Raw genomic sequence first — 27,464 nt, 5'->3', positions numbered from 1 at the left:
AAAGTATATGCATTTTTAAAGCCTTCTAACTCTTTCTTCCTCTTCTATGGGTGCCCTCACCCCAGAAGACATTATACTACCTTGTGACAAAATTACTTCTCTAAAAATGTTGGACTTGTAATCATCTTACTTCCCCATTCAGAAACTGTCAATGGTTTCTGTTGTGCACAGGGAGAAATAAGGTCCAGATGTCCTGATGTGGCACTTGTGGCCTTCTAGGATCTGGCCTCAAACTCCTTTTCATTTAGGTCTTTTACTTTATACACAGTCATTCTGGCCTCCATGCTGGGGCATTGCTTTTGCTTGTAGAATCTTGTCCTTCTGATCTGGATCCTGACGAGAAGCATGTATCATCCTCAAACTGGTTTATTTGATGAGTGTTTGATAAAGTGACTGTTTCTAAAAGTGAGAGCAGGGTTTAGGGAACCCCACAAGGCAGCATGCAATGCCTCTTTAGACACGCTGGGCCTGAAGGAGCAAATGGGAGAGACTTCCTCGAGGGAACTGAGCCTGAGGCAGGCCTACAGGAGGTGATAGGGAAGATGAAGTGTCTGGACAAGGGCTACTCAGTGGAAGGGGTACCTGGTACCAAGACAGTAATACAAATCCCTTATAGAAGTCCATGCAAAAGTCAGCATATGATGAAGCTACAAACACCCACATTCAAGTTGTGCAGAACCAGGAGAGGCTGAGAGCAGACCTGCAGCTGTGTCTCTGAAGGTGGTCTCTGAAGGACACCCGATGGCAAAATAGCACCTTAAAGAAAAGACCAATCTGCAAATCCTCTCTCCCCAGAACAAGCTTTCATAAATCTCACCCCAGATTGGCACACATTTCCAGCTTGTGCTGATCAGCAGAAAAGCTGGAATCCTAGACCCAGCACATCCTTCTCCTCCTGATCCTAGGGATGGTCCCAGATGTCAACCAAGTTCCTGCTCCCTAACAAAGCGACCCCATGAAAGCTCCTAGAATACATGTGTGTGCTTAATCACTCAGTTGTGCTGACTCTCTTGTGACCCCATGGACTGTAGCTTGCCAGGCTCCTCTGTCCATGGAATTCCCCAGGCAAGAATCCTGGAGTAGGTTGCCATCCCCTCCTCCAGGGTATCCTCCTAACCTAGGGATCAAACCCAAGTCTCCTACATTGGCAGGCAGATTATTTAACCACGGCACCACTAGGGACAGCCATGAAAGCTCCTACAAGCTGGTTATAGGAGGAAGGGAACTTGTGATCCAGAATTCACAAATGAACCCTGCCTGACTCTCACCCTCCCAGGCCTGAGTGCAAGGAACGCCAGAACTTCCCAGAGATCTAGATTCTGACAATAACACCATTAGGTACTAAGTCTGATTAATGTTCTCACACTCAGCTCCCAACAGGAAGTAGACAGACCTGGTCTAAGTAGGCTTAAGCCCTCTAAGCCTCAGTTTCCTTGCTTGGAAACTACCTATATTTCAGACTTGGCATTAGGATTGATGAGATAATATCCATAAAACTCCTAGAACAAGGTCTGATGCACAAAGGCATTTAACAAAGAGTTAATTTCCTTCTTGCCACACCCAGCTCCCATATCACCATTCTATCTGCCTCATTGTGTTGTCTCTTTCACAATATTGATTTGAGACTGGAACTGCATTGTTTCCCAGGTGGAGAAAGCTTAAACTTAATTGCTTTTGCATGTGACTTTGATTTATCTTGGCAAGTGACTTTGATGCTTTTGAAATGCAGTGTTGGAGAGTCCCTTGGACAGCAAGGAGATCAAATCAGTCAATCCTAAAGGAAATCAGTCCTGAATATTCATTGGCAGAATAGATAAGAACATGGCGACTGCAGCCAAACTGCTGAGTTGTCCAACGACTGGGTTTATAACCTTAGGAGAGTTACTTGATTACTGTGTGCCTTAGTTTGCTCTTCTGTAAAGTAGGAATCATAATTGTACCTGCTCCACATGATTAAACTTGTAAATATACCCTAAAGCACTAAGAAAAAAACTTATATAGGTTTGTTATTATCTTCTTTCAAATTGGAGGGAGGTAGAAAAGGATCAAATCACAGCATTCTGAACTGGGGGTCACCCGTAAGCAGTATATATGCAAGAGAGTGGCAAACTGGCCAGCTCAAACTTGAAGTTACTGTGCACCTATTCTGTATGTTGAGCTTAACTGGGGTGGGAGAATTGGTAAGAGATGAATTAAAACACAATAGCAGCAGCTGTATACCACAGGGAACTCTGTGAATTCAGTGTGGTGCTCTGTGATGGCCTAGAAGGGTGGGATAAGAGTGGCTCAAGAGAGAGGGGATATATGTATACTTACAGCTGATTCACATTGTTGTATGGCAGAAACCAGCACAAAATTGTAAAGCAATTATCCGACAATTAAACAAACAAACAAACCAATAGCAAGGACTTCCCTGGTGGTACAATGCAGGGGGCCTGGGTTCAATCCTTGGTCAAGGAACTAGATCCCACATACCACAACTAAGACCCAGGGCAGCCAAATAAATAATAATTAAATTTAAGTAAATACTATTTTTTTAAAAAGCACAGTAGTAGTGTGCTGAATATGAGGGGCACACATTGCTTTCATTACTCCAGCTGGCTACCAGCAGCTTACCTCCTCCATGGTATCTTGAGAACTGGTGATCTTTTTGTTTGTTTTTTAATTTTCATGGTTTCTAATCAAATAGAGTTCCAAACAGCCTGTTAAAGACCTCAGTTGAACTACAGAAGCAAACAGGAATGGCTGAAGAGCATCTGTGCCGGTAGAGGGACAGTCTCCGCCCACCATAGGGGGGGCCCTAGTGAGGCTGACCTTGATTGGCGGGCTTTAATGAAGCAGGCGGAGTCAGTTTCCATGGTATGAACACAACAAGACAAGCAGCTAGGACTTCCTGCCAAGCCTGAGCACTGCAGATTGCAAACAAGACAGTGAGTATTTTTATATTGCTTCTGTCTTCAGATCTTTACTGAAATTATTTTCAGTTCAGTTCAGTTCAGTCGCTCAGTCGTGTCCGACTCTTTGCGACCCCGTGGATCGCAGCACGCCAGGCCTCCCTGTCCATCACCAACTCCCGGAGTTCACTCAGACTCACGTCCATCGAGTCGGTGATGCCATCCAGCCAGCTCATCCTCTGTCGTCCCCTTTTCCTCCTGCCCTCAATCCCTCCCAGCATCAGAGTCTTTTCCAATGAGTCAAACTCTTTTGGTGGCCAAAGTACTGAAAATTATTTTAGATCATTCATATTTATTAGAACTTATATTTACTGACAACTTTTTGACATTGAGACACCTGTCATGAGAAAGATGGAAATTCAAGTGCACAATCAAATTTACAAGGATTCTAGTGCTGGAAATTTTGTTAAATTTTCAGTTATGGTAAGCTTAGTGAATTGTTTCTGTTTTCTACAAATACATTTTTGGCTTTTTGTAAGAAAGGCACTAATTCATAGTATCATTGATTTTTAAACAGCTTTTTTGAGATATAATTCACACACCATAAAAGTCTGCCTGCAATGCAGGAGACTCAGGTTTCCTGGGTCGGGAAGATCCCCTGGAGAAGGGAATGGCAACCCACTCCAGTATTCTTTCCTGGAGAATCCCATGGACAGAGGAGCCGGACAAGCTACAGTCCATGCGGTTTCAAGAGTCGGACTTAGCGATTAAACCACCACCACCACCACCATAAAATTCATCTCTTTCAAGTACACAGTTCAGTGGTTTTTAATATATTCAAAGTTGTGAAAGTATCACCCTCCACTACCTAATGTTAAGGCATTTCATCACCCCAGAAAGAAATCCTGTGCTCCTTAGCTCACTTTCCACCCCAAAATCATCCTAGTCCTAGGTCACCAATAATCTACATTCCATCTCTATAGATTTGCCTACTCTGGACATTTGACACACATGGAATCTTACAGCATGTGGTCTTTTGTGACTAGCTTCTTTCTCTTAGCATGTTTTCAAGGTTCATGCAAATTATAGCATGTATCAAGTCCTCATTTTTAAATTGTCAAGTACTATTCCAATAAAATATGAGTATCCCATATTTTATTTCTGCATTCATCTGTTAGACATATTTTCCCATGTTTTCCCATATTCATCTGTTAGACATATTTTTGAAGTATTCTGTATTGAATAATACTGCTATAAACATTTGTGTACAAGTGTTTGTGTGGTCATATGGTTTCATTTCTTTTAGGTTTACTCCTAGAAGTGGAGTTCTGGTCATATGAGAACTCCATGTTTCATTTTAATCTTTTGAAGAATTACCAACTGCTTTCCAAAGTGACTGCATCATTTTATATTCCCATCACAGGGTATGACGATCCCAGTTTCTCCACATCCTCACACTTGTTATTATTTGTCTTTTAAATTATTTGTTATCCTAATGGCTGTGAAGTGGTGTCTCATTGTGGTTTTGATTTGCATTTACCTAATGACTAGTGGGGCTTCCCCATTAGCTCAGCAGTAAAGAATCCACCTGCAATGCAGGACTTGCCTGAGACACAGGTTCAGTCCCTGGGTTGGAATATCCCCAGGAGGAGGGCATGGCAAGCCACTCCAGTATTCTTGCCTGGAGAATCCCATGGATAGAGGAATCTTGTGGGCTACATTCCATAGGATAGCAAAGAGTTGAACATGACTGAAGTGACTTAGCATGCACACACACAGTAACTAATGATATTGAGCATCTTTTCGTGTGCTTATTGGCTCTGTACATTTATTTTTTTAAATCTTCTGCTTATATTCCACTGAAAACTTACACTTGAATTGCAACTGTCCCATGAGAAGTTGTGGAATATCCTTGGGATGAAATCAGTTGCAAACCAAATGGGGCTGATTTTTGCATAAACCTGCTTAAAGGTTTGTGAGAAGGGCAAAGAGGCTCCCAGATACAATGGTGTGACTTTTTGTGACATCTGCAAGTTGGAAATCCTCTAGTATTTCCGTTTGCCATTTCATTTTATCATTGAGCAAATGCTCCAGTGTCAAGGTTTTCTACTAAAACATGCAAGCCAAAAAGATAAAACAACACCTGTGTCATCTTTGGTTACTCAGCATATGTACTTCCTGCAAAAGATGTATCTTTGTCCTGCATGCTCAGAGATTTAGAACCACTATGGGCTGACACCCAAGTATCTATTCTTTTTTTTAAATTTATTTACTTTTGGCTGTGTTGGGTCTTAGTGGCAGCACATTGTAGTACGTGGGCTTTTCTCTAGTTGTAGTTTGCAGGCTTATTCACCCTGTGAGATCTTCCTGGACCAGGGATGGAACCCCTGCCCCTGCATTGGCAGGCAGATTCTTAACCACTGGACCACCAAGGAAGTCCTGATATAAATAATTTTTACTGCCTTAATTTCTTTCCAAAACTTAGTTGTTTTTGTTTGTTAGTTTTTTGTTTTTTACACTCTGTGTGTACCATGTGAAGAAAACCTTGACTGCTAGTTCAATTTGATGACACAGCTTTGCTTCACGCTAAGGCATCAGCAGTTTTCTACATCATTACTTTTGAATCATCAGGCCAAACATCAGCACAGTGAACAAGACCAATGACATTTTAATATTATAATAAAAAAGAATTTTGACCCCATGGATCTCCAGAAAAGTTCCCTGAGTCCTGTCTACAGACTGTAATTTGAGAACTGTGGGTTTATCTCTTAATGTTGTAAACAATTTAGCCATTTTAGTTGTTTGTTTACCTTCCTGGTGGCTAGAGGTAAAGAATCTGCCTGCAGTGCAGGAGATACAGGAGATGCGTGTTTGATCCCTGGGTCAGGAAGATCCCCTGGAGGAGGAAATGGCTACCCACTCCAGAATTCTTGCTGAAAAATCCCTGAGATGGAGAAGACTGGTGGGCTCTTGTCCAAAGGGCTGCAAAGAGTCAGACACAACTGAGCAATCCGGCACACACACCATCTCTTGAATTAACAATAGTTAATTACCTGGTCTGTATCCAGTATAAACTGTTCACATGAATTGCCCTTGTATCCTCACAAGACTCTGGCTAATAACACTCCCTCTTTAGATGAGAAAGATGAGGTAGAGTTACACAACTAACTCAGGGTCAAACTGCTATCACTTCAGAGTAGGAGTGGGAAGTAGTACTGGGAAGTGGTTTGAGGCCAATTAGCACATGTCAGCCCTTGAGTTTAGCCTATAATCCTATAGGTAGAAAGGAACTGTTGAAAGTTTTTGGATGGGGCATTGGCAGGCACTAACCACATAGTAGCTAAGATCCAAATACACCCTCAGTAGGGCACACACATGAAGTAACCCTGGATGCAAATGTATGAAGTAAAACAGAAAGTAAACAGTGGGAACCCTATGGAATCACTCACTAGAAATCAAGTCTTGTAGAGACTTTCCTAAGTGGCATGTTTTTCCCACAGTTACTTTTCTTGATCATGGAGTTGACCAAACTGTCCGACATGACAAAGCTCCACCAAGCTGTGGCTGCAGGGGACTACAATTCAGTGAAAAAGATTTTGAAGAAAGGTCTCTGTGACCCAAACTACAAGGACGTGGACTGGAATGACCGAACCCCACTTCACTGGGCTGCGATCAAGGGTGAGAGGGCAATGCCTATATATAGGTCCCTCCTTTCAAGACCACTGTTCATGAGGTTCCCAGTAGGCAGTCGTTGTGGGGTAGTAGAAAGAACATTTCTTGGAAATCAGACACATGAATGACAACCATTTCAGTCCTGGCACCACCACTTAAACTAGCTGTAGCACCTTAGGCAAGTTATTTAACATCTCTGAGTCTTAGTCTATTTATCAGTATAATGAGAGCAGTAATGCTGTTTTGCAGTGAAAATTCAGGAAGATAGTGAGTGTGCATTGCCTAGCACGTAAGGACTCCCAATTAATACTAGCCCTCTGCCCTCTTAACCTCTAGCAGAAATGGAGCATCTTTCCTGCTCATAGGACAGGAACTTTGTCTTGTTCATGGCCGGGGGCATGCTAAACTAGTCTCGGTTATAGAACTGGAGAAGGATCATGGCAGAAACTCCGCCAAGGGGCCTGTGAAGACCTTCAGCCATAGAATACCATTAAAGAATGTTAGGAAAGTGTGATAGTCAACTTTGCTTTTTAAAATTTTGTTTTGACTCCTGTATGGAGACTGGGCTGCCAGGAAGCAAGCCAAAGAAATCAGTTGGGAGAATTTTGCAGAAATTTAAGCACAGTGATGGGAGTTACAGTAAAGCACCTGTCAGTGGAACATTTGCTGAATGCTGGTCTCTGTGCTATGTACTTTTTGTCTGTGATTTCATTTGTACTCCTCAAGAGCTCAGTGACTTAAGTGATATTTTATACAAATAAGGAAACTAAACCTCAGCCGTTTGTTTCTCACCTGGGTTGTTATGGTCGGCAAGCAGTATTTATTCTCAGGTATAAACCCACGTCCATATGACTAGAAAGCATGAGCTCTTAATCTGTGCTAGTTTTCACGTAATTGGGACTTAAAGTATTTTTTATTGAGATGTAATTAACATACATTATTATATCAGTTTTAGTGTCTAACATAATGATTCCATTTTTGTATAAATTGTCAAATATCACGATAAGTTTGGTTAACTTCTGTCACCATATGTATTTTTTTCCTTGTGATAACTTTTAAGATCTACCCTCTTGGCAACTTTCAAGTATGCAATGGAGTATTATTGATGATAGTCACCATTGTATATATTAAATCCTATTGACATTTATAACCGGAAGTTTGTACCTTTTGACCACCTTCACCCATCTCACACCCACCCACACCCCAGCGCTCTGTTCTCTGTACCTATGAGCTCAGTTTTTTGTTTTTAGCTTCTGCTTATAGTGTGATCATATGATATTTGTCTTCCTCTGTCTGACTTATTTCATTTAGGATCATGCCCCTCAAGGTCCATCCATGTTGTTGCAAAATATTTGGTTTTGCAATCAGCATTGGTACTGCTGAAAGCAGAGGGAAACTTATGAGTGCCAGCTCAGATGGGGCGTTGGGGAGTGGATAGAGTAACTTAGGAGAAAAAGCAAATTCCTGGGTGGTATCTGTAAGAATGGACAAGAGAGGGGAGCATCCTGAAAGGAGCAAAGGGAATCCTTTGAGGGCTCAGACCCAGAGCAGGAACAAAGGGGTTAGGGTGGGGCCCTGAGTCCCTGGTAAGAAAAGGGAGAACAGAGGAAGGGGTGATGCTAAGAAACTGGAGGGGCTTCAAGGGCAAATGTCTCCCCCTCTTCTGTGCCACCTAGGCTAGCTCTGGCCTCAGCCTGGCAGAGACACTTTCACCTTAACCTCCTGTTTCTTCTGGCTTCATCTAAGGACACATGGAGGTGCTACAGCTCCTGATAGAACACGGAGCCCGGCCGTGCCTGGTAACTGATGTGGGCTGGACCCCTGCTCATTTCGCAGCTGAATCAGGCCACCTGAACGTGCTCAAAGCCCTCCATGCTTTGCATGCTGCCATCGACGCCCCCGACTTCTTTGGAGACACACCAAAGAGGCTTGCTCAGATCTATGGGCAGAAAGCCTGTGTGGCGTTCCTGGAGAAGTAAGTTTCCTTTGGTACTGTGCTCCATGCTCAGTCGTGTCTGACTTTCTTTGTGACCCCACAGACTGTGCTGCTGCTGCTAAGTCGCTTCAGTTGTGTCCGACTCTGTGCGACCCCATAGATGGCAGCCCATCAGGTTCCACCATCCCTGGGATTCTCCAGGCAAGAACACTGGAGTGGGTTGCCATTTCCTTCTCCAATGCATGAAACTGAAAAGTGAAAATGAAGTCGCTCAGTCGTGTCCGACTCTTAGCGACCCCATGGACTGCAGCCTACCAGGCTCCTTCGTCCATGGGATTTTCCAGGCAAGAGAACTGGAGTGGGGTGCCATTGCCTTCTTCGCCATGGACTGTATTCCCAGTTTAAAAGGGCAGAGAAACAGGAACCAGTGACCAAGGTCTTTACCAATTCAGTGGTCTCAGGTTGATGAAAATGAAGTGACACAATCCAACCAATAGTTGTTTGAGTTTTTATTAATATTTCATTGAAAAATGACTAGTTTGGGGTAGAAATTAGAATATTTAGATTACAATTAAATATAATATCAAAATCTATTGTTTGAGATTAGCAGACATTACTATATATAAACTAGATAAACAACAAGGTCCTATTATATGGCACAGGAAACAATATTCAATATATCTTGTAATATCCTGTAATAACCTATAAGAGAAAAATATCTGAAAAAAGAATATATATATTCATATATGTATATGTAAAACAGAATCACCTTGCTGTATACCAGGTATTAACACAACTTTGTAAATCAACTATACTTCCATTTTTTAAAAAGTTATTGTTACCTTACAGAAAATAAAAATTAGAGAGGCATGTCAGGCAGTTAATTAATTAAAAAATTATATTTTTTCTGGAAAAATCTATTGTTTTAAAATTATGCAACATTATAATTATTATAACTTTACATGATTATTACAATAATTTTAATAATATATAATAATTATAATTGTTATCTTAAACTATACATAAACTATCTGAGATAAGAGAGGTGGGACACAAATTTGAAAACCGGAGATAGTACAAGATTCTTGGACCCCCTTCAGATTCTTGAAAAGTCTTCAAACCAGCTGTGTCACCTTAGACAAACTGTCTCCTTCCTGGCCCTCAGTTTCCTCATATTTAAAATGAAGCAGGTGAATTAGGCTGCTGTCATCCATAAGGGTCCTTCTACTTTTTAAAATGCCTACTTATCTGTGACTCTCCTACTTACGCACTCACGAAAGTTAAGAACTTTTCCAGCACCCATTAATTTTTTTCTCTCAGCCAATCATTCAAATAGAATTAAGTATCAATTACGTACATGATCGGGTTTCCTTGGTGGCTCAGAGGGTAAAGAGTCTGCCTGCAATGCAGGAAACCCGGGTTCAATTCCCTGGAGATGGGAATGGCAACCCACTCCAGTATTCTTGTCTGGAGAATCCCCATGGACAGAGGAGCCTGGCGGACTACAGCCCATGGGGCTGCGAAGAGTCGGACATGACTGAGCAACTTCACTTTCATGTACATGAAGGTTATAGCTTTGAGAGGGATGTTGGTAAAGTTGAAGAACGTATAATCTGGCTGCTTCTCTGGTGGCTCAGTAGTCAAGAATCCACCTGCAATGCAGGAGATGTGGGTTCGATCCCTGGGCTGGGAAGATCTCCTGGAGAAGGAAATAGCAAGCCACTCCAGTGTTCTTGCCTGGGAAATCCCATGGACAGAAGAGCCTGGCAGGGTACAGTTCATGGGGTCACAAAGAGTGAGACACGACTTAGCAGATAAACAACAGCAACAACATAATCTGGTTAGGTTAATAAGTAATTCATAGTTGAGACAGTAAAGCAGCAGAGTGAGGACAACGTTGCTTGAAAACCAAAATGAAATCAAGAGTAAATCTAACCGTAGATTCATTGGGGAACAAGGGTGATAGTGAAATGCCCTTCTCAGAAATACAGTTATCTTCCGAAAGTTAAACCAGTAAAATCTTTGCTTATGATGAAAAGTGGTGTCCCACCTTAAAAATATTCAAAATAATCATTAAGGTGATTTGGGAAATAGAGGCAGAACCCTGAGTCCTAACTTTAAGATTCTCTCTTCTCCCTGATCCTGCCGTCATCGCCTGCATTCAATAATCTCCATCTGTCCTAGACCTCAAAATCAGCGGCATTGTTTCCTGGACTCTCTAAGACTGTAACATACCACCCTGTGACCATGACTCCCTGTCTTCATTTTCCCAGTTTTTGAATCCTCATGCAGGTATTTGAGTCCCAGACCTCATCTTATTCAGATTCTTTCCCTTCCATCCTCTCACCTCCCTGAAGACTTCACTATCTTCCTTCTGTCTGCCAGCTGGACACTGTGGGCTAAAAGAAAAAAAGCACAACATAAGACCTGTGAGTTCAGTTTTATTTGAGGTCTTACTGAGGACTTTAGCTCAGGAGATAGCCTTTCAGTAGCTCTGAGAAATTGATCTCAAGAGGTGGGGGCAAGGCTAGTCTATATATGATTTTTTTTGGTTAAAGGAATACGTGCAGTCAAGGATACATCTTGGTAAAAGATTACTGTGCATCACAAAGAACAAGTGTGATGATTATAGTGCTTTTCTATGTACGGGAAGATACAAGAATCTTTGGATTCATTACAATTCTTCCTGAGACACATCTAACTAAAGAACCTGCTTATCCAAAGCACAGAGCATCCTGTTATCATCTTTCATTTCCTGGCAGAAGCACAGAGTACTAAACGAAGTATCTTATCACCTCAATCTCTTCTGTCTGAAGCACAGAGTGCACTGTGCGTCAGTGACTGCAGCAGGCTGATCTTTGTAGAATTGGATGGTGAGCAAAACGCCCTTTCCTTTTGTTTGCTGTGCCATGATACACTGCTTCTTTCACTCTCTTTCCACTATTTTTAACTTACCACCCCTTGGTCCTTCTGTAGTATATAACCCAGAATTCCTAGCCTTGGGTTGGTCTCTGTCTTCTCCACGCCTGTTCTTGTTCTGCTAGGGAAAAGACCACAAATAAGTCGACCAGTACCACCAGAAGTTCTAAGACTTCTGTCTCCAGCTGAACCCTTAGTTCCTCTGGCCATCGCTTCCTGTCCTTCTCCAGTGTTGACAATTGCAAGTCCCTATCACATCTCAGCCTGTCCTTCAGAATGTATGCCTTCAGCTTCATAGAGAATGTTAAAGTCATGGGTATACATTTTCAAACCTCTCAAACCAACTTATTATAAATATCTGTTTCTTCTTGCTTTCCCATCCATCCTTCTGTGGCAAGTGTTATCCCTCCATATAGATCCTTTATCCAAACCTTTATGTCTCCTACAAGATCATCATTTCCTTGTTCTTTGTTGCATCTTTTGTGTTTTTAAGTTTTCTCTATTCCTCCTCTTCCCTTCTCTTTGTCTTCTGAACATGCTCAGATAGCTTTTATTAAACAAACACACGAAGAGTTAGAGGTCTTTCCAGTGTCAGCTATGCCTTTCTTCTTCCCTACATTTCTAAGCTACTTGAAAGGTCATCTATGCAATTGTCTCTACTTCTTCACCCACTCTTCTGACTTATTCCCCTATCATACTGAATCAGCTCTCATTCACGGAGATCTCGCTGCTAGATTAATGGCGTCTTTTCAGTGCACATCTTACCTCCACTTAATCTGGTATTTGGTTGCTCTTCCTTGTTTTATCTGCTGCTGCTCTCTTCTGGTTCTCCTACTCGAGGGCCATTTCTTCTCATGATTTTTCTAAGTTCCTATTCTTGCATGCCTTTTAGGTGCTGGAATTCCTCAGGGGCCTGTCCTTGGTTCTCCTGTACTGAATTTCTCTGAATAATCTCAGCCCCTCTGTAGTAACCGGTGGGTGAATGACTAGGATACCCGATTGCAGCGTAACTGAAGTGGAGGAGGAGCGATTCTTCCATATAATGGGGAGTGTGTGCTATTACCAGGAAAAGTGGGCAGGCAGCGCTGAGCAGACAAATACAACAAAGGTCAATCAACCACATCACATGTAAGTCATTTCTACTTATCATCTCCTATGAGGAACTTCGCTTGTGACAGCTGGGGCTTAGGGGAAGGAATTCTGGCTAAGGAGAAATTAATCTGGATCCTAAAAGCTAGCTAAAACTTGCTTAATGGAGGAGGGAGAAAGATTCCTGATTTGGAGTGAAGGTACCAAGTTGGAAATGCGCGTAGGTTGTGTGTGGATGTGAGGAAGTGGAAAGACAAAGAAGGGATGAGTGGCCCTGGCAGAATAGAGCCTTCACAGTGGAGAGGAATGGAGAATAAGGCTGGATGGGTGAGCAAGCAAGTGGATGTGAACTCATCAGAGGACTGGCAAGATGAAACAGAGGCTCTAGCTAAGTTACTCCTATAGGGGAAGAGGTGGCATTGATGCTGTGCAGCTTAGACTGAACGTACTTACCCTACAGGCAAGGAGATCACATAAGGAATTTTTTAATGATTCATTTTGCAAGTAGGTGAGGTCATGGGCTAGGATGATGAAGGGAAAAAAATATAAAAGAATATCAAAAGAAGCTTAGACAGGATTTGACGGTTTTCAGAATATTCTAGGTATCCTAGTGGAACAATCAACTTTCAATTCAGTTTTTCACTTCTTTTTAAAAGTGTTAGTTTCCCCATATAGTTATTTTAAGTTGATATGTTGTATTTTTGTTTTTATTCAATATTTTTTTTTTCTGGCCACACAGCAGGCAGGATTTGGTTCCCCTATCAAGGATGGAATCCATGTCCCCCACAGCAGAAGGGCTAGTCTCAGTCACCGGACCACCAGAGAAGTCCTTGATTCAGCTTCTCTTAAGTTCTAAATCTCTCATTCAACAAATATTTCTTTCAGGAGAAATTAATACATTGTAAATCAACTCTACTTCAGTAAAATTTAAGAAAACAATTATTTTTGAGCCCAACTATATGCATGGCAGCGGGTCCCTGGTGGTTTAGACAGTTAGGAATCTGCCTGCAGTGTAGCAGACGCAGGTTCTATCGCTGGGTCGGAAAAATCCCCTAGAGAAGGAAATGGCAACCCATTCCAGTATTCTTGCCTGAAGAATCCCATAGACAGAGGAGCCTGGCGAGCTACGATCCATAGGGTTTCAAAGAGTCGGACACGACTGGGGGACTAACACTTTCACATGCATGGCATCGAACTAAATACTAAAAAGGATGTAACGATGCAGCAAATACAGTGCTGGGCAATAAGAAGCTCTTTGTCTCAGAGAAGAGATAACTTGTTTATATAAATAACACTAACGCAAGATAGACAGTGACAGAGGTCAAAAGAGCAGGCTGGAGGAGGGACACTGTGTGGTCTGAATATGGAGAGGTCACTTCCATCTTATTGGGGGCACAGGGGCTGGGGGACAAGCTGGTTTGCTATCCACTGAATGAATGGTGCATTTCATCATGCTTTGCACTTAAAATACTGTTTGCTCTGGCTATACGATCATCTATCCTCTCAAATTGCATTTGTCCTCATACTGACTCAAATACTATCTCTGTGAACCGGCTTTCATCAGTGTCCTTAAAGAAGTCACATGCTCACCTTTGGTCTCATATACAAAACAGTATTTTTTGTATGCTTCCCATTGCCTGTGCATGTCTGATGATCGGTTCATCTATTTTTCTATAACCTATTCTATGATTTATATATACATATATATCTCTCATTTATATAATATCATCTAACTATGCTTTACATAAATCTATCTATACATACAACATACGTGTGACTGTAATTTTTATTTTCTTCTCTACATGTTTCTGTACTTTAAAATTTTCTACAATGAACAGACACAGCTTTTATAATCAGTGAAATATGCCATTAAAAAATAAATGATAGGACTTCTCTGGTGGTCCAGTGGTTAAAACTTCACCTTCCATTGCAGGCGATTCAAGCTAAGATCCCACATGCCTCACAGCCACCAAACCAAACCAAAACCTAAAACAGGAGCAATACTGTGCATGTATGCTAAGTAGCTTCAGTCGTGAGTCACTCTTAGTGACCCCATGAACAATAGCAAATTCAATAAAGACTTTAAAAATGGTCCTGGTCCACATTAAAAAAAAATCTTTAAATAAAATAGATAAATGAAGGAAAACAGTCTTCTGATCTCAGAGGGAGAGCAGTGAGCTGTCCTGAAGCGAAATCTTAGTTCCCTGCCCAGGAATTAAACCTGGGTAACCTGGATAAAAACCAAGAGCCCTAGCCACTACTCACCAGGGGCTAGAGGCTAGAAGGAAAGTGGCCCTGGGCTCTTGCCCCTGTTTGAAAACAAGAATGTTTCAAGGAGGCAAAAGCTGTACAAAAAGGTACAAAGTTTACTACTAGAGAGACACAGCACAGTGTATGGGGGGCTTCCCTGGTGACTCAGCTGGTAAAGAATCCACCTGCAAAGCGGGAGACCTGGGTTTGATCCCTGGGTTGGGAAGATCCATGGAGAAGGGAATGGCTACCCACTCCAGTATTCTGGCCTGGAGAACTCCATGGATTGTATAGTCCATGGGGTCACAAAGAGTTGGACACGACCGAGTGACTTTCACTTTCACAATGTATGGGAGAGCACACAGGAAAACAGTTAGTTTATCTAACTCAGAAGCAGGGCAGAGATACACACTCAGAGAGAAACGGTATGGGGATCCTCTCTAATGAGGAGAGCAGTAAGTCAGACCCTAGGCGGAGATACACACCCAGAGAGCAGTGAGGCGCTCTGAGCAAGGCGGAGCGCAGTATGGAGGTGACGTAAATCACTTACATAGGCTAGTCCTTCCGGGTCTTTGTTTACGTTTGGCCAATTATCTTGTTTCTTTTTTTACCCTGATGGTCCATGAACCCTTCCCAAGAAGCACGAGCAACTTTTTTCTAGATGGATCCCATCATACAGACCTGTGGGTGCATGTCCACATTTACTATGGGATGGGGTACCCTCCCTTTCCGACCCTCAAGAAGCCTTCCTGCGTACGTACAAACAGGGCCATCTTCCTTGACCTCTATTGATGTGAGCATTTAAAAAATGAGCAGGGCCTTCAAGCTAAGTGGTTGTCTTTGATTCTATGAACATTTGACCCAGCCACCCCAGTCTTCTCCACCTCAAAGTATTGATAGTTTCTTTAGTGTCTGAGACCTCTCTAAGTGTACACTTGGAAATGCTCGAACTTGACCTCATTCCTCCTTGAGTGGATGGCCTAGGTGCCCAGGCCGCATGCAGAGGGCAGAAGAGAGGCCCCTCCACAGGCTGGACACGCTGTCTGATGCAGAGGTTGGGATTGAGAGTTGGCTTCCCTCTCCTAGGGCGGAACCCCAGTGCCGGGAATATCGCCAGGTCGCCAGGCGGATGGGGCTGCAACTCGATCAGCGAGATGAAGACTGGGACGCCAAGAAGAGGGAGCTGGAGCTGTCTCTTCCTTCCTGGAATAAAAACACTAATACAAAAAAGAGTAAGAAAACCGGAGGCCCTAGCAGGCTCAGCAATACCAAGGAGAGGGGAGCATGAGAGGCCCGCCTCCCAGGGACTGTAGGTGTGTTACCTGGCAGGACACTTTCCATGGTGCCGGACTAGATGTTGTAAGGTATGTGTTGTCCTGGCATGATTTTACTCCTAGATCCTGAATTACCCACATGGCTTTGACTGGTAGCTCCTGATCTGTCATTCAATCCTCAAGTCTGGCCTGGGCACGCTATACATGGGCTGTTCCTCCATGCCAGTACCTATTGTCTCCAAGAGCTACCAAGAGAAGACAAACATCAGCTGCTTGCATTTTGTCATCAGTGATTTGCACTGTCAGGTCTCCTGAGCCTCTATATGCAATTACAGAGTTTCAGGGGCAAAGAAAACTTCTGCTAAGGAAACTTAGTTGTTTCAATGGGGAAAAAAAAAAAGCAACAACAAAACCTCAGAAATCTCCAACATTCTCAGGTCAGTTAATCTATGAAAAAAAAAAAATTACTTGTTGTCATATAGACCAAGAAAAGAAGTGAAGAGATGTAGCTTTGAATTTCCAGATATTTGTGTGTGTGTGTGTGTGTGTAGGTGGCGTACAAGCCCACAGTCTAGCAGGGCAAAGATCCCTTCTACACAGGAGAAACAATTTGGCCATAAGATTGGCTCAGTGAAAAATTAAAAACCTTAAATTAATTTTATTCTGCTTAATAATGAGAGCTGGCGTAAAATCATGGAACTTGTAACTATAACTTTACTTGATCAACTGTATATTTTAGGATATCTAAATATAGATCAGGTATTTCCAATGAAAGTGCTGCATTCAAATTGAGATATGCTATAAATGTGAAGTACAGATGGTAATTTTAAGACTTAGAATAAAAAATGTAAAATAGCTCATCAATAATATTAATTGCAGGTTGAAATATAATATTTTGAATATTGGGATTAAATAAAACATATTACTAACATGAATTTTGCCTTTCTCCTTTCAGTTTTTTAAAAATGTGGCTAGTAGAGTGTTTAAAATTGCATAGGTGGCTTGATTTTTTTTCCTTATGAACCAGTACTATAGTAGAAACAGACAATATTTAGAGTCTCCACTATGTAGCTGATCTGGTGCCCTTGAATTGACTACCCCGCATTCTAAGTTGATTAATTTTTCTGCCTAAATCAATATCTTGAGGCACCGGACATTGTGTTAATTACATGCTCCTCAATGCTTATACAAATATAGGTTGAATTTTCTAAAATAAATGAATGCTTGAGCATCTTACAGGAAAGCAGTGTAGCTGTGGAGGACACCCTGTCTAGTGTTCATCCCTCTGGAGCATCAATTTTCTTTCTCTTATCCCTGCAGTTTATAGATGTGGTTCCTGCTTGCCATCCTTGTATTGGTCCTCAACAAGCAGCAGCTCCAGCTGGACCAATGCATCTTCTTCTGGGATTGTGAATGGGGATACCCTGGGCTTGCTGGTTTTGAGAGGGTAACCGGCAGGAAGGACAGGAGTCTCCAAATGGAGGATATAGGCTGCAAGTGTCAGACATTTTTTATCTCTCTCTTAAGCAGCAGGAGGAAGCAAATTACTAGCGTTCTATTTTTTCCACTTCTCTATACAAATTAAAAAAGAGGTTTCTTTTAAAATTCTCTGTTGCCATGAGGACAGCTGGTTCCACCTGAACTTAACTTTTCTCAAATCTTATGGAAATGTTTATCTTAAGCTATGTTAATGAACAACATACTTGCCCTAGACTCTGTCCAAGGGAGAAGGGAGAAGGAGGGAAGGGAGGGAGGGAGAGGGGTGAGGGGTGGAAGTGGGTGGAAAAGGGCCCAGGCTGCAACACTGAGACCCCAAAGTTGACAAAAAGAAAGTCCTATAGTTTTCCCCCTCATCACTTAAATTGAACCCCATCTTTTCATAGGGCCCCTCACTGATGGACCCCCCCCCCACTGGTAAGCCCCCTCCCTCACTGGGCACTCATTGCCCTCCCTGAGCCCCCTGCTGATTTAGAAACCTCAGTCTTCTCAACAGCCCCCTCGTCATAACTTTCCCCCTACCCTTGGCCCTGGTCACACTCTCAGAAAGACCCCACTCAGGACCTGTGACACCAGGCTGGGCCCAGAGGGGAGGAAGCTGCAGGTTCTGGCCTTCCTATCCCAGCCAGGACCTTCCTGGGGTCCTTACTCCCTAAGCATCCTCAGGAGCAGGGTGGTCTTCATGTCCACCCTCTCCCCTCATCATTGCCTTTGGCCCCTGAGTGACTCCCTAATGGCTCTTCCTCTAGGGCAATTTGTCCTTCTGGGCACTGGCCACCAGGTGCTGCGCTGACCAAATGGCATGGAAATCTTGCCCAGAGGTCAGACCTGGAGGGTGGCAGATTCAGTCTGGCTCTGGTCTGGGTGTTCATTTTCAGAGGAATATTAATGATGGGAGCTTGTGGACAAGAAGCTGGGAGGTAATGTTAGGGGAAGCACACTGATTGAAACCACCCACCCTGGCCAGGCACCATAGTAACCATTTGCATGAGTTGTTTTACGACAGGATGTTTTGGTAAGGGATACGGAACTAATAAGCCTCCACCAACTGGAAGAGTTTGGGAAAGGTCAAATGGAGACACTGCATGTCCGACCACCTCCCAGAATTCTTCTCTCTGGCATCCATCTTGGCTGAACAAGGCGTGCACCACCAGGAAGGACTTTGAGTCAGAGTGATTGGCTAAAGACAACCTGGAAACAAATCCTGTCACCATAAAACCCGAGACTGCAAGCCATGTGGCAGGGCTGTTCTCCTGGGTTCCCTTACCCTACTGCTCTCCCCCAGGGGTCCTTTCCCAATAAAATCTTTTGCTTTGTCAGCACATGTGTCTCCTCGGACAATTCATTTCTGAGTGTTAGACAAGAGCCCAGTTTCAGGCCCTGCAAAGGGTCCCCTTTCCTGCAACAGTAAGGGCTAGGGCCATCTACCAGGCCTGCTCCCTCAGCCCAGGTGGGTTCCGTGGAGGAGAATTAATAGAGACAGGAATAGTGAAAGGGAAGGTATTTTAAGACCCGTGCCTCCCAGGTGCACAGTGGTAAAGTATCTGCCTGCAATGCAGGAGACAAGACCTGTGTGGTTCAATCCCTGGGTCAGGAAGATCCCTTGGAGAAGGAAATGGCAACCCACTCCAGTGTTCTTGCCTGGTAAATTCTATGGACAGAAGAATCTGCAGGCTACTGTCCATGGGGTGGCAAAGAGTTGGACACAACTGAGCAACTGAGCATGCACATTTTAAGAGCCAGGACTCCTACAGTAAAATTGGCCCCCCTGAAGTGTCTAAACAGTTGGGTAAGCACTCTCCAGGGGTTTTATAGATTCCTACTTAAGACTAGGCCGGACTCAGAAATTTCTGTGGCCCCCTCTTCAGCTTTCACATTCCACCTGGGTAATAAAATAAGAAAAAGGGGACTTCCCTGTCTTTCAGTAGCTGAGACTCTATGCTCCCAATGCAGGGGGCTCAGGTTCGATTTCCGTCAGGAAGCTAGATCCCACAGGCCCAACTAAACATCCTGCATACCACAACAAAGATCAAAGATCCAACAGCTGCAACGAAAACTTGGTACAGCGAAAATAAATAAATTTTTTTTAAAGGAATGCATCCTAAATACTTTACTATCAGTGATGTATTCACTTCTTTAACAAAAAAAAGAAGAAAGAAAGAAAAAGAATTTTTAATAAAGAGTCTTCCCCTGGGAATGTGAAGTCTTCATGAGAACGTGGACCAATAACATATAACCTCAGAAGAGTGAAGTGGCTAATACTATGATGGGGCTGAGGAAGGGTAGAGGAGTGTTCTAGAAAAAGAAAGAAAAGATGGACAGAGACAGACAGCAAGACAGTGAGTGAGCATGCTCACAACCTTTCTAGTTTCCAGTTCTGGCTTCTTACTCAGGAAATCTGTGAAATACCATTTTCATAATGAGATTTCCTCTTTTGCTTACAGTACATTGACTTGATTGTTTTCTCCCTCACAATCAATCTTTCTTCATAAGCACAGTATTTTAAGATCATGGGCATATGAGTCAAGCAGGCTTAGGTTTGTAACCTCCCCTAGGAAGCAGGCGAAATAATCCTTACATCCTGGGGTTGCTGTGCAGATGAGACGATGTATAAGATGCTGGCACTGGCACTCTACCTGGTACATGTAATGGCTAATTGTATTACTTATAGGGGTGAGCTCAGTTTTTCCCTGAGAACCCCAAAGAGATCCAGGAAGAATGCCTTTTATGGATTGAGTGAGGCTCTCCATTGTTCAGTGCATAAATACCCCCTGCCTAGTTTCATGGCACAGATAATAGCCCTTCTTCCATTGGTTGGACCAAACTGTGGTGTGTGTTCTTTGGGTCCTTCACTGGGTCCATAACCCATGGCCTCCCAGTGTCCTTACTGAGTCCTCCTTTCATTGTTATCCTCATCGAGGCATTAGGAGAAGGAATATATTTCTGGTCCTACTCGAGTTTGTGTACTTTATAAGAACAACAGAAAGAGGACACCAAAATAGCTTCCTTGTCAGTTCAGTTCAGTTCAGTCGCTCAGTCGTGTCCAACTCTTTGCGACTCCATGAATCGCAGCATGCCAGGCCTCCCTGTCCATCACCAGCTCCCGGAGTTCACTCAGACTCACGTCCATCGAGTCAGTTATGCCATCCAGCCATCTCATCCTCTGTCGTCCCCTTCTCCTCCTGCCCCCAATCCCTCCCAGCATCAGAGTCTTTTCCAATGAGTCAACTCTTTGCATGAGGTGGCCAAAGTACTGGAGTTTCAGCTTTAGCATCATTCCTTCCAAAGAAATCCCAGGGCTAATCTCCTTCAGAATGGACTGGTTGGATCTCCTTGCAGTCCAAGGGACTCTCAAGAGTCTTCTCCAACACCACAGTTCAAAAGCATCAATGAAGAAGCTATTGCCATGCAGATTCCTTTTTTTTTTTTTTTTTTGCCTTTCAGATTCTGTACTAAGTGCTTTACATGTATTATATCTACTCTGCATGACACACCTGCAAGGCAGGTATCATCATCCCCAGTTGACATCACAAACTAAAATTCTGAGAGGCTGAGTGACTGGCCCTAGGCTGATCTCGGTGGCCTCGCTTGCAATGGCTTGGGTTCCCAGTCAGAGATCGGGTTGGGTCAGAGCGGTTGAAAGCACCAGATCCTAGCCACTAGATCAGTGGTCAGTGACAAGGGCCCTGGACCTTAGGCTTTGCAGAAAAGAATTCCCACAAAGACGGAAAGTAGTAAAACAAGTAAAATAATTTTTAGGGGAGAAAATACAATATGTGTGGATAGACACGTGGGCAGACTCAGTGAGAGAGAGAGAGAGTCGCTGAGTCGCACCCTTGTGGCAGTTTGAATTACTTTTATGTGGCATTTCTTCCAGATTTCCTTTGGTCAGCCATTTTCATTTGCCTGGGTTCACAGTCCATATTTGGTTTATCTCAGGGTCTTCCCATGTGTGCACACGCATCCCTTAGCCAAGATGGATTCTACCGAAAAGGTGTCTGGGTAGAATATCTCTTGACATAATTCCTCCCTCCGACGAGCCTTTCTGTGCCTGTGTGGTAGTGGAGGTCTCCTAACTTCAAGAAAAGAAATATGTGGTCTGAGCAGGGCCCAGCCTCCTCTCTTTATTGTCCTGTTATCTTGTCTTGGAGTTTCAGTCCACAGGGAATGAAACCCCCATGCTTTACCCTGGGGGTGCCCATCTGCCTTCTGCCTCGAGGCCATCTGGCTGATGGCTCATAAAATCTTGAAAGCCTGCCTGGACTGGAAGGAACTCTAACCTTGCAAGCTGAAACCTCAGGCAGGTTGCTTAACATCTATAGTTTTCTTCATTGTAACTTGGGGAGGACAGAATGTCTATACCATAGCGTTGTGGGGAGAATTAAATGAGATAACTCATGTTAAGCACTTGGTACAATGCTTTCCACATTTAAGGGTCTTTAAATTACCTGGACATCTTTTCTTGGCCATGGAAAATTTTTCTATCTTATTTTAAAAAGCCATTATTTATAAACAGATTCTAAGAACTGTACCATGGAACAGAGCACTCAGGGTGTGTCTTCCTGAAAATGCTATTGTTTGGTATTTATGATATCAAAGGAGTTTGTGGAATTTATTTTTTACAGCATGAATTATTTGGCATTGCTTGAGAAAGAGTCCCAAACAGCTTGAGTTCAGCCAAAAACATTATTAAGGTTTTTTCTTACCAGCATTCTGACTTTCATCTTTGACCTTATGAATTCAGGCCAACACTTTTTCTGTTTCTGTCCTGTATACTCTGTTGGCAGGCAGTGTTCACTTAAAAGCCCTGAAAAGAGAAACTTCATGGGTGAAGACAAAAACACCCTACCAAAAAATGTTAACCAAATCCCATATCTCACACAGGCTTCCCTGGTGGCTCAGATGATAAAGAATCCGCCTGCAAAGCAGGAGACCTGGTTTCAATCCCTGGGTCAGAAAGATCCCCTGGAGGAGGGAAGGGCAACCCACTCCAGAACTGAAGTGTATAATCTCATCTCACATCTGAATTCTTTTCCTTCGAGACTGCCATTGCCTGTCAAGCTGGGCTGCTCACTGCCTGGTGTTTTGCCAAAAGTTTTAACTTTGGTTTCAGGTTCAAAGGATTCATTAATAAGGACAGTAGCCTACGAAGCTCCTCTGTCCATGGAATTTTCCAGGCAAGAGTACTGGAGTGGGTTGCCATATCCTTCTCCAGGGGATCTTCCCGACCCAGGGATCGAACCCAAGTCTCCCACATGGCAGGCAAACGCTTTACCATCTGAGCCACCAGGGAAGCCCAAAGAAACCACTAGTTAAACTCAAATAAACACTTTCAATAGTTAATAGAGAATTTTCTAATTTACTTTCAATATACAATCATAACCCATATACATCTCCTAACTGGGCTGACAGCATCCGGAGTCAAGTCAAACAGCACTAGGAAATCCCCTGTAACAGCAGTCTGGAGTCCCCAGTGGGAATAGGTCCCAGGCAGCATAATCACTCCACAGGTGAGACTTCAAAATTGCCATGTGGGTGTTCTCACTAATAATCCCAGGCTGCAAACTAATACCATCATCAGTTAGGGAGTGTAGACTTAAAAAAGATGTACAACTTGAGAGTTGTGACTTAAGTTTTATTTGGGGCAAAATGAGGACCACAGCCCAGGAGGCAGCATCTCCGATAGTTCTGAGAGACTGCTCCAAAGCGGCAGTGGGGGAAAGTCAATATATAAAGGTTTTGGTGAAGGGGGAGTTCAATGCCAGGGAGCACTCATTTTACAAAAGGTTTTTGTTAGTCAAGAGGATCTGTTGTCACCATGAAAGGATTTAGTGCTTCTCTAAATATGAGGAAATTTGTATGCATGTCAGGAAACAACAGTTAGAACTGGACATGGAACAACAGACTGGTTCCAAATAGGAAAAGGAGTAGGAAAAGTCAAGGCTGTATATTGTCACCCTGCTTATTTAACTTATATGCAGAGTACATCATGAGAAATACTGGGCTGGAAGAAACACAAGCTGGAATCAAGATCGCTGGGAGAAATATCAATAACCTCAGCTATGCAGATGACACCACCTTTATGGCAGGAAGTGAAGAAGAACTAAAGAGCCTCTTGATGAAAGTGAAAGTGGAGAGTGAAAAAGTTGGCTTAAAGCTCAACATTCAGCAAACGAAGATCATGGCATCTGGTCCCATCACTTCATGGGAAATAGATGGGGAAACAGTGTCAGACTTTATTTTTTGGGGCTCCAAAATCACTGCAGATGGTGACTGCAGCCATGAAATTAAAAGACGCTTACTCCTTGGAAGGAAAGTTATGACCAACCTAGATAGCATATTCAAAAGCAGAGACATTACTTTGCCAACAAAGGTCTGTCTAGTCAAGGCTATGGTTTTTCCTGTGGTCATGTATGGATGTGAGAGTTGGACTGTGAAGAAGGCTGAGCGCCGAAGAATTGATGCTTTTGAACTGTGGTGTTGGAGAAGACTCTTGAGAGTCCCTTGGACTGCAAGGAGATCCAACCAGTCCATTCTGAAGGAGATCAGCCCTGGGATTTCTTTGGAAGGAATGATGCTAAAGCTGAAACTCCAGTACTTTGGCCACCTCATGCAAAGAGTTGACTCATTGGAAAAGACTCTGATGCTGGGAGGGATTGGGGGCAGGAGGAGAAGGGGATGACAGAGGATGAGATGGCTGGATGACATCACTGACTTGATGGACGTGAGTCTGAGTGAACTCCGGGAGTTGGTGATGGACAGGGAGGCCTGGTGTGCTGCGATTCATGGGGTCGCAAAGAATCGGACATGACTGAGCGACTGAACTGACTGAAATATGAGGAGATGCAAGCATTGAGATCATAAAATCTATTCCTAAAAACATCCAACTGTCTAAAGACAGGTCCCACCAGATTCCCTGGAGCACAGAGTGCCTCACTCCACCCTGAACTCCCTCAGAGGGTGTTGAAGGTCAACAGCTATGGCAGCACTGGGTTCAGTCTCCTAGAGGCAGATGGCAAACACCTTTGCTGTTCAGTCATTGACAATGCTTTTACGTGAAGTCACTCCGTCGTGTCCAACTCTTTGCGACCCCATGGACTGCAGCCTCCCAGGCTCCTCCATCCATGGGATTTTAAGGCAAGAGCACTGGAAGGGGTCGAAGACTGGAGCAAACTGTAGCTCTGGTTTTATGTTAATCTTTTTTTTTTTTTTTTTACAATGTTGTTTGTTTTTTCTTGCAAATCTTGGAATGTTGCTAAGCCTGGGGCTCGGTTGGTCAGACCCCCTCCAGGGGCTCAACAATTCCAAGATCTGCCTCCTATTTTATCTATGGTGCCCTGGGCTTGCGCTCACAGCAGGCACGTAGTCAGGGCAGTGTCCAGGGAGGTTGGAAACAAGGTCAGAGGCCTGCCCTGCTTTCTTTTCTCTGAAGCCCGAACAAGACTACTTCCATTTAATTTCCCTAACACCTGGTAATATTTACCAAGTGTGCTGGGCATGTTACTGTGTCCCAGTCAATAATTCTGTGAGGCAGATGTTATAAGAGAGGACATAGCGGTCGAGGGAAGTTAGGTAACTTTCCTGGGCCATACAACTGGCAAAGGACAGAACTGGAACTTGGACTTAACCAGCTCCACAGCCTGGCCACGTGTCTATGGTACTACGGGACCTCTGCACACTGGGCCCTGGTTCCTGCTGCCTCTGGTAGATTCCCTACACATCTGCAGATTGACTATATTGTATACCTCATATAAATGGAATTGTGCCATATTTGTCCTTCTATGACCTGTTTATTTCACAGAGGATAATATCACTCAAGCGGGTTGGCCAGGGAATTTGGCTCAGATGGTAAAGAATCTGCCTGCAATTCAGGAGACCCAGATTCGCTCCCTAGATCAGGAAGATCCCCTGGAAGAGGACACGGCAACCCACTCCAGTATTCTTGCCTGGAGAATCCCATGGACAAAGGAGCCTGGCAGACAACAGTTCATAGTGTTGTAAAGAGTCGGACATGACTGAGCGACTTTTTCTTCTTCTTCTTGAGCCAAGCTGATAGGTTGAGGATGATAAGCTTGGCTCTTGAGAGCCATGCTGAGTAATCTGAACAATCCCACATCACACCAGTGCCAACACTTACCCTGGTGCACCCTGATGAAACCTCTTCTATTTCAAGAGCAGGACAAGCAAAAGGAAAAGAAATTAAAAAGAAACAGTCAAGCTTGTGAACTGAGTTCAAAGGCATTGGTTTTTAAAAGCAACAACTATTACAGAATCCACAGGAGGACACACACACACTCACACACACAAACTGTAAATGTTAAGCTTTATGAGAGAAGGGCCATGTAATTTACTATTCTAAGATACCGTATCTGAATTTCTAGTCATAACAGAGTGAATAAACCCTCAGTTGTTTTTGTTTTGTTTTGTTTGGCTATAAAAGATGTTAATTGCCTATGGAGAAAATCCCTAACGGAAATTAACAAAGATTGGTTCAAGATAAAGCATAATGCCTATGATGGGGAAATTGCCATGTCAAAAGGCATGAGGGCATAGGGCTAAGAGTCAAAGCTTTAGCCCTACAGAGGCTTGAGCTCCAGCGTTCCCCAGCTAAGTGACAGTCAGACAGCTGTTAACTTTTATGAGCCTGTTTCTTCATCTGTAAGGCAGGATGAAGGAGACCTGGCTTTGATCCCTGGGTTGGGAAGATCCCCTGGAGAAGGCAATGGTAACCCACTCCAGTATTCTTGCCTGGAGAATCCCATGGACAGAGGAGCCTGGTGGGCTACAGTCCACGGGGTTGCAAAGAGTAGAACATGACTGAGCAACTCACACTAAGGCAGGATAAAGGAGCTCAGGGTCACATTGTCATGGGAGTTCTAGTACTGAATGTTTAAAAAGAGAAATCTTTTTGTCTTTGCTTGAAGACTAGCATGATGTGTGGAAATAAGAAAATGGGAATTCTCTGATGGTCCAGTAGTTAAGATTCTACACTTCCACTGCATCGGGAGTGGAGGTTCAATCCCTGGTTGGGGATTAAATACTGAGTGCCACAGGGCCAAAAAAAGTTTTTTTAAAGAAGTAAGAAATAGGAAGATGATGTAGAGAGTAGACATTGTTTTCTACAATTTTGGTTCCATTGGCTCTTGAAATGATTAAATGATATGTGACCAGGGAGAAAGAACTGAGAAAACCCAATGGGAGCAACCTTTCTCAAAGTTAATTAAAAACAAAGGATTCTACCAAAAATAAGATGGATTGATAGGGGAACAGAGGGATGGCTAGATGGCTGGATAGGTGTCAAAGCAAACAGAGCTAGTAACAAATAGTTATGACAGAGTCTCTGTAAAGTTCTTTTAATTTTGTGTATGTTAAAAGTTATAACTGTTAAAAGTTTCATACTGTTGGAGGAAAAAAATCTAAAGCTTTTCTATAGCAGTGAGTGGCCTTTGAAAATGTTTATGGTGCTCCCAAGCCAGGGAACGAAGAACATCCTCTCACACTTTGCTGTGTAGCTGGAGTTCAGGACCCAGTGTAGACGATCTGGGTAAGTTCAAGCAATTCCATTTCTAAGCACTCTGAATGGCTCAGATGGTAAAGAATCTGTCTGCAATGCAGGAGACTTGGGTGCGATCCCTGGGTTGGGAAGATTCTCTGGAGAAGGAAATGGCAACCCATTCCAGTATTCTTGCTTGGAGTATCTCTTGGACACAGGAGCTTGGCAGGCTATAGCCCACGGGGTTGCAGAGTCAGACACAAGTTCAAGTGGGTGATTAACATTTTCACTTGAACTTGAACCATTCGGTTAGCCTGCCTTATCCTTAGTTTCCTTGTTTATAAGCAGTGAAAACTGTGCCTGCCTCGTAGGAATAAATGTGAATATTCCGGACACCAAGGTTAGGAAATTAGAGTTATCAATATTCTTAGTATTAGAGT

At 43.3% G+C, this 27,464-nt stretch overlaps 1 protein-coding gene and 1 long non-coding RNA gene across 3 annotated transcripts; one reads left to right on the top strand and one right to left on the bottom strand.

The window, feature by feature from the left end:
- The first annotated feature begins 2,836 nt into the window (after window positions 1-2,836).
- On the top strand, window positions 2,837-16,884 carry ANKRD66 (ankyrin repeat domain 66). The gene is made up of 4 exons (XM_055574671.1): window positions 2,837-2,930; window positions 6,395-6,572; window positions 8,313-8,541; window positions 15,847-16,884. The coding sequence occupies exons 2-4, from the start codon at window positions 6,410-6,412 to the stop codon at window positions 16,046-16,048; spliced, it is 594 nt and encodes a 197-aa protein (XP_055430646.1). The 5' UTR covers window positions 2,837-2,930; window positions 6,395-6,409; the 3' UTR covers window positions 16,049-16,884.
- Window positions 9,046-12,473, bottom strand: LOC129647595 (uncharacterized). Of its 2 annotated transcripts, none has more exons than XR_008712365.1 (4): window positions 12,187-12,473; window positions 11,458-11,542; window positions 10,850-10,901; window positions 9,046-10,265 (listed from the first exon to the last, which is right to left on the bottom strand). It is a non-coding gene; the product is annotated as an uncharacterized LOC129647595 (long non-coding RNA). The 2 variants fall into 2 exon arrangements; XR_008712366.1 differs by having other exon boundaries at window positions 11,458-11,539.
- Window positions 16,885-27,464: the final 10,580 nt, after the last annotated feature.

This window comes from Bubalus kerabau, chromosome 3 (assembly GCF_029407905.1).
Source record: "Bubalus kerabau isolate K-KA32 ecotype Philippines breed swamp buffalo chromosome 3, PCC_UOA_SB_1v2, whole genome shotgun sequence".
In the NCBI taxonomy this organism is placed as follows: Eukaryota; Metazoa; Chordata; class Mammalia; order Artiodactyla; family Bovidae; genus Bubalus; species Bubalus kerabau.
This window is presented reverse-complemented; position numbering and strand designations above follow the sequence as displayed.

Excerpts from the sequence above, each read along its gene's own strand:
- ANKRD66 (XM_055574671.1), top strand. The coding sequence starts at position 6,410 with ATGGAGTTGACCAAACTGTCCGACATGACAAAGCTCCACCAAGCTGTG. Across the intron at positions 6,573-8,312 it reads TCACTGGGCTGCGATCAAGG|GACACATGGAGGTGCTACAG; the intron begins GTGAGAGGGCAA and ends GCTTCATCTAAG. Across the intron at positions 8,542-15,846 it reads TGTGTGGCGTTCCTGGAGAA|GGCGGAACCCCAGTGCCGGG; the intron begins GTAAGTTTCCTT and ends TCCCTCTCCTAG.